Source organism: Austrofundulus limnaeus, unplaced genomic scaffold, assembly GCF_001266775.1.
Source record: "Austrofundulus limnaeus strain Quisiro unplaced genomic scaffold, Austrofundulus_limnaeus-1.0 Scaffold236, whole genome shotgun sequence".
NCBI classification, from domain to species: Eukaryota; Metazoa; Chordata; class Actinopteri; order Cyprinodontiformes; family Rivulidae; genus Austrofundulus; species Austrofundulus limnaeus.
Window position 1 is genome coordinate 416,625 of NW_013952638.1, and position 9,335 is coordinate 425,959.

Genomic DNA, 9,335 nt, shown 5'->3' on the forward strand with positions numbered 1-9,335 from the left:
TTTTTTTCTTTTTGATTTTTTACCTGGATTACTGAGATGCATCAGGACAAATGAAATTCTATGTGTTGTGTTCAGGGTTTCACCTTTGCAATGTTCATAACACACAAGTGTAAAAAAAACTGCACACAAGCAGTGAGATGATAAATTCTTTTTATTATCATTTTTATTAAATACATTTTCTGTTTCCTGTCTCTGTAGTGAACCACCGAGTGAACTAGCAGAGAAACCAAACCTGACGTGGCTCGATGCTGCTCAGGTATTATCACATTCATCATCAGCATCCTCATTCATGGCTTGATTTGCTTTTATATTTGTTTTTATTTGTATTTGTTTTTTATTTTTTTAAGTTTACTGTTACTTCTGTTTGGTTTTATGAATGAATGAAACATCAGCAATCTCTACTGATGTGTCATTGCATTTAAATTTTTTGGCAACATGTCYTTTTTGCTTTTCTTCATTTCTCCAGATTGTCTTGGAGGAAGCTGGACGGCCCATGCACATAAAGGAGATCAAACAGAGAATCATCGACCGGGGACTTGTTCAGTCAAAGTACAGCAATCCTCCTCATTTGACAGCTAAATATCATCCTTCATTTTGATTTCTACCTGAACTCTCTCTGTCAGTGCAATCTTTGACGTTAGAATGCATCGATTTCATTGATGCAGCAAAAAGATTATGACAGGGGTGTCTGATTCTGGACCTCAAGGGCCACTGTCCTGCATGTTTTAGAGGTTTCTCCGCTCCAGCACACCTGAATGAGTGATTAACGGGCTTCTGCAGAACTTGAAGAGGTGCAGGTAATTCGGTCACCGAATCAGGTGTGTTGGAGCAGAGGAACAASTAAAACATGCAGGATAGTGGCCCTCGACAACCACTGGTCCATGACGAATGATTGAATATAGATTTAGTAAACCTACGTGTGACAGTTTACCCTGATCCTCTGTCCTTGACAGTGCAAAGTCGAGCCTGGAAGCCGTCATGTACCGCGAGGTAAGGCTCWGCTCACTGATGGTGAGCCCTGCATCATAAAAGAGAACAGCTCACTCACGTATTATTAGCATCAGTGTCTTTTAATTTCTCCARGTTTGTTCCATCCTGCTTTTGTTGACCTTGTCCTGCAATCCTTACAAAGACACAGGCGGTTCTTGGCTGGGATTGGATTAAATTAACACGCAAAACAAAAAAACCCTAAACCCTGCTGTGTTCACTAACTGTAGAGCTGAGCTAAACGGACCCAGAGATCTTTGGAGGTTAAAAAGCGAGTGTTTTTCCAGCCCCACGTGCGTTCGGCCTCAGTCTCACATTATGTTTCAGACACAAAAAGGAAGCAGGCGTTTCAAGAGGATTGAAAACAGAAACGGAGTCTTTGCATTACTGGTGAGTTCTCTGGGCTCCTAACGAGCACTTTCAAACAAAACCTTAAACGGTAGAAGATCATGAACTTGACTGTTAGTGAGGCTTGTTATTCACACATTTCTGACTAAAATGACATGTTTTAAATGGCGTCTATAATAAAGTTATGCCAAATGGAAAAYAATACATTGCAGAAGTGGTACAGTTTCTCTTGGGAAATTTAATGGTTTTTGATCTTTTAGGTAACTGATGAGTATTTGTGCAAAGATGCACGTGTCTGTGGTTAAAGTGTACAACTTGACCTGTAAACTGTCCCCGATCAGGTTGGAGAGAAATGAGAACCTGAACAAAATGCTTTATTCTCTTTATCCTCAGTTTTTCGTGCAGCATTTCATTTTTTTYTTTCTGTCTACATTTCACCATCCTGAGCGCAAACAGGCGCTTCGTCWTCAGATATTTTCAACACGTGTTTATGTCCCCCGCCCCCGGCAGACTGATGAGGAGCGGCAGCAGGCRCTGCAGGCCTTCACCGCTCAGGCCTTCCTTACTTCGCCCTCGCTGAACGCCGCCTCCGGCTCCGGTGCCTCAGCGCCCGCCTTCCCGTCTCCCAGCAGCTCCTCGGAGCCCAAGCCCAAGGCCAAGAGGGGCTCACGGAAAAACCTGAACGAGAAGTACAGACTGAAGTACCTGAGGCTGCGCAAAGCTGCCCGAGCCATGGTGTTTGTAAGTYAATCGTGTATTTAAAGCTGCTGTTTTCACACAAAAACTTGATTCACTCGGATAGGGGAATCATCAGCAGTAAAGATGAAGAACATTTATTTATCTTAATAAGGATGTTGTCTGACCAGAACTGAAGCTAATAAATCAATAATTTAAAATTACCATAAATGTATAAAGCATATGTAATCACTGTTAATTATTGAATTGGCTAGCAGATATTAGCTTATGTAGCATACATTGCTATACAGAGTGTAGCACTGCTGAATCATGCTTTAACAGAAACTATAAAATATAACAAACTGGTTTTGCCTCTGATTTATAAAATATTAATACAGTGTCAAATAATATACAACATTTTACTGATTTTAGGTTTCTATTGGACAAACCTGATCTGATGGTTAGCTAAAATCAATAGAGACAAGTTTCATGCTAAAGTATCACCAGGTCTAAAAGTTTTTATTATTACAAATTTTATTCCATTATAATAATTATTATTACTATTATTATTATTTATGACTGTAAAAAATAATAAAAATAATTTATTAATTTAATTAATCATTTTTAAACTACCTAAAAAGTTCGTTTTAGATCATTATTTATAAATCATATTTTTCTGTTTATATAATCTGCTGCTTTACATGGTTGTTGAATGAAATGAARYTAATTAACAATTTATTGTAAAAKGATTAAAGATAATGTGTGACAGATCCAGTTGGGCTTGCTGTCAATCAAATAGTTGCTATGACGACTGAAAGGCGACGCCCTGTTTTCTCGCCATTTTCGCTCCTCCATGTTGTCACAGATGCTAACCGTGGACGGAGTAGGCGGGGCTCAATTTAGTGATATTTACCTTTTATTTACAGCATACATTAATATGTGCYTATTTATTAATGAGAAAAGGTTCATCTCTAGCCTGACTTTCATTCGTTTCTCCTCCTCAGGAGAACGCAGCTCTGTGTGACGAAGTCGCTCACATAGAGGAGAAGTTTCTTCGAGCGAAGGAGGAGCGCAGGTGAGTGCAGGGATGAGTCTCAATAAAGTCACATAAACATGATGCTCACTACTTATCATGGCCAAGTTTCAACCTTTTCATAAATTACCATCTTTTTTTTTCAGGTTCTTACTGAAGACGCTGCTGCAGTACCAGTCTGTTTCAGAGGGAGACGTTCTGCCAACGCCCAGCTCAGTCCCGCCTGTGCCGCCCGTGGCGTTGACCTCAGGTCCKGCGGGGCCGTCGGGCCTCTCCGTGCCCCATAGCTTGACGTCAGTGGTGTCACCGGGAGAGGAAGCGCTGCTCAAGAAACCCAAGAAGGAAAGGAAAGAGCGAGGGAAGGAGAATGGGAAGGAAGAACGTAAGTGTGGGGGAAGACATGTTTTTGTGTGGTTGATTGATTAATGGAYGGCTCAAGTTGGACAAGAGGCTGTTTGAGTCAACATCTGAGGCTACGTTCACACTGCAGGACTTTATGCTCAATTCTGATTTTGAAAAAAATCTGATCTTTTGATGTGAACGTTCACACAAAAAGATCYSATTTTTTCAAAAAATCGGAACTGAGCATTAAGACCTGCAGTGTGAACGTAGCCTGAGTCTCTGACTGTCCCTTGTCTCGACCGTGGCCTGTTGGAATGGATCAAATTCCCTCCTTTACAGACTGATTGCCTCCAACGTTTGTGCAAAATATTCAGTTAATCTTTTCTCCTGATGAGATGTTGTTTCWGTGACCTTTGTGAAACGGCATCAGTAATTTTACAAATACTTTTCAATTCATTTAACTCAACACATAGCAGATGTGTTTTCAAGTGGGGTTCCATGGAGTGGTTATGAACAGTTAGTATCTTACCAGTTGTAGAAAACTCAGTGAACAGCCTGGATTTGGAGAAATAATTCTGTCTGCACTGATGAACTAGGGCCTATTCCAAGCAGAGTTAAGACTAAAAACTTTCATTACAAAAAAAAATGTCTAAATTTTATAATTTCATAGACATTCATGCAAATGTTGTTTTATAAATGTTAAGGTCATCATCTGTTTTGTGTTCCTTGATTATTCTGGCAGAATTATTTATTCTGTTACCATCAGAAGTTCCTCATGCTGCATCGGAAGTGCTACAGCTGCTGCCATTTGCACTTACTTATATCAATCAATCAATCAATCAATCAAAGGTAAATTTGATTACACTGAAGTGAGTCAGCTTTGTTTCAAAGTACACAAGACACATGACATAGATATACTGTAGACGCATGATTAAATAAAAAAATCAAAAATAAATACAGTAAATAATAAATGTCATCTCCAAAAACAATATCAGAATGAAAAGATAAGACAAGATAAAATCAGATAGGACCATATAAAAAACCCAGTAAGACAAAAATTAAACACATCAAAGCAAGATAAATATTTGATAAGACATAAAAATAGCTACAAAATGAAAACTTGTCTGCAGTGTAGAAGTTTACAAAAATAACATTTTAATGATGTTTTTAAGGTTTTGTGTGTTTAAAGACGGCATCTATCCACTTTGGTGGTAACTCTGCTCAGACTAGCCATTAGCTTGTCATGGTCAGAGTAAAACTAATTTTTTCCAAACTGCGAGAGTTATCTGCAACAGGTAAGATATTTGTTTATTTTCTTTACATTTTTTGCAACTCTTTTTACTAAATTCTAACGTATCACTTTAAAAGTCTAAGTTAATATTTAATCAGAAAATCTCGGCCCAGTGGAGTAGACAAATGTTGACGCTAACATGAAAGTAGACATGAGTCCTATGCGTGATTAATAATCTGAAGCTTGATCTTTCAGTTCCAAAGAAGATGTCAAAGAAGAGGAAGCTGGCAGACGGGTCACGCAGGCTGGTGCAGCCCATCGCTCTGGACTCGTCGGGTCGCCCAGTCTTCCCCATTGCCCTGGGAGGTTTAACGGTCTACAGTCTGGGAGAGGTCAGAGTGGTGATTAAACAAATAATAAACCTATATTCAAAACAAGACATGGATTTATTTAGCAGAAACAAACCGCCTGTTTATTTATTTTTTCTCAAACTCAACCGTCTGCAGATCATCACAGACAGGATGCTGTTCCACGATGAGTGTGCCATCTACCCAGTGGGTTTCTGCAGCACGCGGGTCTTTGCCAGCATGAAAAACCCCGAGCAGCAGTGCCTGTACACCTGCCAGATCAAAGACGGGGGGGCGGGGCCACAGGTAACACCAACACACATCCATCAACACAATAAATTTAGCAGGATTCYTTTTCACAGATACCTCTTTGTTGCTCTTCTTTAGTTTGAGATTGTGCCTGAAGACGATCCTCAGAATGCCATCGTGGCCTCCTCCGCTCTGATGTGCCACTCAAACCTGCTGAAGGCCATCGCCTCCAACAGGTAACACCCATCACCAACATCTGGACTCATTTCATTCTCATATTAACAAATAGGTCTGGGGTTCTAAGTTTCAGTCTTAAGGTGGACTCAGACTTTTCAAGAAAGGAAGAAATTTTCTCTCTCTGACATAGTTGAGTGACAAAAATTATGTTTTGTTCTCTGAGAACCAGTTCTGTGCACAAGGTAGTCTTTATTTTTATTTTTCAGGTTTGTATATCAATTATTGCATAGCCTTTGATTTCAAGTAGGGGTCTCTGCAGTACATGTTGTCATGTGGGCGGAGACGGTCCTACCCATGATTGGCGAAGTTGGTGTGTGGGCGGAGTTTTCCCTAACCGTGATTGGTAGGATTGACACGTCTTGTGGGGCAACTTAAAGGGGGAATATCATGTAAAAATCTACTTTTTTGAGTTTTATTTCATGTTATAATGTTATACTCTCATAAAAAAACATGCCCAAAGCCTTGCTCTGACTCATTCATGCATGTTTGAGAAATCCTGCAGTGTTTTTAGGAAGCCATGCTGAGGAGCAAAARGACAGGTGGGGACCAGAAACGCCCCTGGGACGTGTCTTTAAGCCGAACTTCCTCACGGTAGAGCACACCCCTTCCCCACACAACCCGCCCATGTCTCCTGCAGGCTCTCGGGTGAAAGTGAAACCTAACTGTCTGCTGAGCTCTTAACACCACTTCTTACTCAGTGAAGCTCTTTTCAGATTAAAAATACCTCTGAGAAGAGGAGTTGTTGAGAAGATAAGTTTATTTTCAATTTAAACATAAAAACAGCGTTTTAATAACAGCTAAAGGTGACAGATACTTTATTATGAAATAGTATTTAAATGTAAGCCTGAGAAACACATAATATAGGCCCTTTAAAGGCACAGTGTGTAGGATTTGTTGTTTTCAGCGACATCTAGTGGTTGAGTGGTTGAATCATCCTCCCTGGTCCTCCCCCGACCCCCACCCCCTGCTTCCAAACACAAAGGAGTTGCTACGGTGTCTCTCAGGTGTCAAAAACCTTTGATAATTCCAACCGCGATGTCTACCAGCAGCTTCAGGGCTAGTGATGTTTCAAGTGGTAAGATTATGAGCTTRAATAAGTAAAATTATCCCAGCTACAATGACAGACAACAAATATTACATTTATAGTATTACAACTAAAACCGTTTTTGACACCGCCACCGCAGTTTGGCCTTCATGAGCCTTCATAGACAAGATGGCGGCTGCCTGTGTGGTGACCTGCGACCATGGAGATATAAACAGCTTTTWATAAGGTAAAAATAATAAAACAAAGTCTTTGTCTGCAATGATTAGACATGTTTTTTATTATTGTCATTAGTGATTATCTCAATTTCGGCTAAAAAAAATTGACAAAATCCTACACACTGTGCCTTTAAAAGGAAATAATAGTAAAAAAAGATTTATTTACTGTTTAGATACAGTGTAAAACAGAACAATGACTCAATAAAAATTATTGTGAAAATGTAAACATAATTTGACTTAAAATTTCATGCGGCAAGCTTCTTCCTGTCTCAAATTATTATGACTAATATTCATATTCATATTGATTTTTAGCGATCTTTTTATGGGTTGGTTAGGGATGTTTTGACAAAGCCAAAATGTAACATGTCCCTCCTCATGTACGTCGTTCAAATTCCGTGCAGCTAGCACCTTCCTGTCTCAAGTTATGACTAAAATTAATCTTAAAATGATGCTTCCTGCCTGACAAGCTACTCCACGAGAAGGGCCGTCTCCGCCCACAAGACAACCTGCACTGCAGAGAGACCCCCTTTCTCTTTGATTTCGCACAAGGCCGCTAAACATTTGCAGCTCTRTCAGATGTATTTTGTATTTCTTTACTCATTTAATGCTTTCTTCCTTTAGTTTAAAGTCTGTGGCTCCAATCATACCATCAGGGGCAGACTTCTTCGGCTTCTCTCATCCGACCATCCAGAATCTGATCCAGAGTTGTCCCGGAGCTCGCAAATGTAGCAAGTAAGCTCACTTTGTTCGCAGAAAAACACGTGACCAGCTTCGACACTGTAAAGTTCACTTTTATTTGTTTTTCTTGATGGGTTAGTAGAATMTCTAAACCCAAGCTGACAAATATGAACACTGTCTTCTTTATTTTATATTTTCTGCTGCTCTAAATATGCAGTAGCTTGTCAAAATTCTCCACGCTAAGCTTCTTCAGTTCTGACTGTTTCTGTCTGGGTTTGAAAGAACAGGAAGTGATCAGTGTTTAAGTCGATCAGCGTACCTGCAGTCCACTGGATTTCTTTACAAAAGCTCATTCTGTTGTCTTGTTTTCGACCCGGTTCCTGTAGCTACAGGTGGATTCGGTTCGAGGTGTGTCGTTTRGGGGACAGTCAGGTCCCTCACAGCTTATCGGACGACGACGCCTCCATCAACTTTGAAGCTTACCAGAGACACCAGGTCCTCAACGTGAAGCCGGAGCACATTTCAGGTGCTGCTCAGTTTTACAGKTTTAGGGCAGAGGTGGGCAATCCTGGTGCTCGAGGGCCGCAGACCTGCACATTTTACTTTTTCCCCCTGCTCCAACACACCTTCTGCAGAAACCTGATTTATCACCCATTCATTCAAATCAGGTGTGTTGGAGCAGAGAAACGAATAAAACATGCAGGGCTGTGGCTCTTGAGGACAAGGATTGACCACCCCTGGTGTAGGAGGATTGATGCAGTTGGTATCAACAAATGCATGCTGGTGTCAGGTGTTTTGGTTAAGGTTAGAGTTAGAAATAGACTAGTAATGGTTAAGGTTAGGTTTAAGATAAGTCAATGCAAGTCCACACACAGCTAGGAAAACCTTATGTGTGTAATATAAGGTGAATCAGGCCTAAAATCCTCTTTAAGGTGTAGTCACTTTATTAGTCTTTGCATATTTTAACTCTGACGTAACGATCAGCGTCTCCGTCTTTCCTCAGGACACACACTGCCGTCTCCTGCTTCCTCTCATCAGCACCAGCTGACCTCCCCCTCCATGAAGCCCTCCACGTCCTATTACAGCTCCTAAGATTCTTCTCCATTTCCCATAAAACCACACCATGAARAGTCCTCCTCAATTTATTTTTCCTGTAGTTTAAAAACTCAAATCTGAGGCAAATGTTTGTGTTGAAAACTTTGAACAGCGTCACTGATGTGGACTTCATATAGCTGCTGTATGACTTGTTCTTTATGTGCCAGAAACAATAAATCCAACAGTTTATGTACATTTGTTACGTTGTGGAAACTGAATCATCTTTATTTATGATGAGTTTAAAGATAAGAAGTTTACATTTTTGTATGTATACTTGTTATTCTGTTGGACTGGTTTTTATCTGACGCTGTACTTATGCTCAGCTCTTTGTTTTACAGATTAAACAAGATGTTTGTAAAAAAAAACTCAAATTAGCTCAAAGGTTTAAACAATAAACTGTAACCCCTACAATCCACTTGTATCCAAAAATCAATCWATCAATCAATCAATAGCCCAGTATTTTTAAAGGCTCAGAAATATGTAGAATGTGTAGAAAAACAAACAATCTCAAAGCCAAAATTATATGAATTATTTATTTATTTGTATTTAAATTCTTTGAGTTGATCCAGGTTAGCGGTGGCATCGTACTTTAAAATGATGAAACAGTGAAGTTAAACGTTCTTACAAAAATCTGATTTAAAKTAAAGTAAAACTTTACGTTGATTTAATTTTCATTCATTTAATTTGCAATGATATAAAATGATTATAAAAAAATCTTAACATTCATTTAAAATTGATCAACAGGACACAATCATAAAGTGCAGCATATACAGTGGGGAAAATAAGTATTTAGTCAGTCACCAATTGTGCAAGTTCTCCCACTTAAAAAGATGAGAGAGGCCTGTAATTGACA

At 39.6% G+C, this 9,335-nt stretch overlaps 1 protein-coding gene across 2 annotated transcripts in view; it reads left to right on the top strand.

The window, feature by feature from the left end:
- tbrg1 (transforming growth factor beta regulator 1) overlaps nucleotides 1-8,681 on the top strand; it is a 10,457-nt gene extending 1,776 nt beyond the window's left edge. Inside the window, exons 3-15 of one of the 2 annotated variants that reach the window (XM_014019943.1) lie at nucleotides 199-256; nucleotides 467-549; nucleotides 954-990; nucleotides 1,315-1,377; nucleotides 1,846-2,076; nucleotides 3,015-3,085; nucleotides 3,190-3,425; nucleotides 4,872-5,008; nucleotides 5,123-5,269; nucleotides 5,351-5,448; nucleotides 7,331-7,441; nucleotides 7,774-7,913; nucleotides 8,391-8,681. In XM_014019943.1, the coding sequence (XP_013875397.1) occupies nucleotides 199-256; nucleotides 467-549; nucleotides 954-990; nucleotides 1,315-1,377; nucleotides 1,846-2,076; nucleotides 3,015-3,085; nucleotides 3,190-3,425; nucleotides 4,872-5,008; nucleotides 5,123-5,269; nucleotides 5,351-5,448; nucleotides 7,331-7,441; nucleotides 7,774-7,913; nucleotides 8,391-8,479 (1,501 nt within the window). In that variant the 3' untranslated portion in view covers nucleotides 8,480-8,681. The remainder of the gene's footprint in view (nucleotides 1-198; nucleotides 257-466; nucleotides 550-953; nucleotides 991-1,314; nucleotides 1,378-1,845; nucleotides 2,077-3,014; nucleotides 3,086-3,189; nucleotides 3,426-4,871; nucleotides 5,009-5,122; nucleotides 5,270-5,350; nucleotides 5,449-7,330; nucleotides 7,442-7,773; nucleotides 7,914-8,390) is intronic. The other variant, XM_014019944.1, reaches the window with a different exon arrangement.
- Nucleotides 8,682-9,335: the final 654 nt, after the last annotated feature.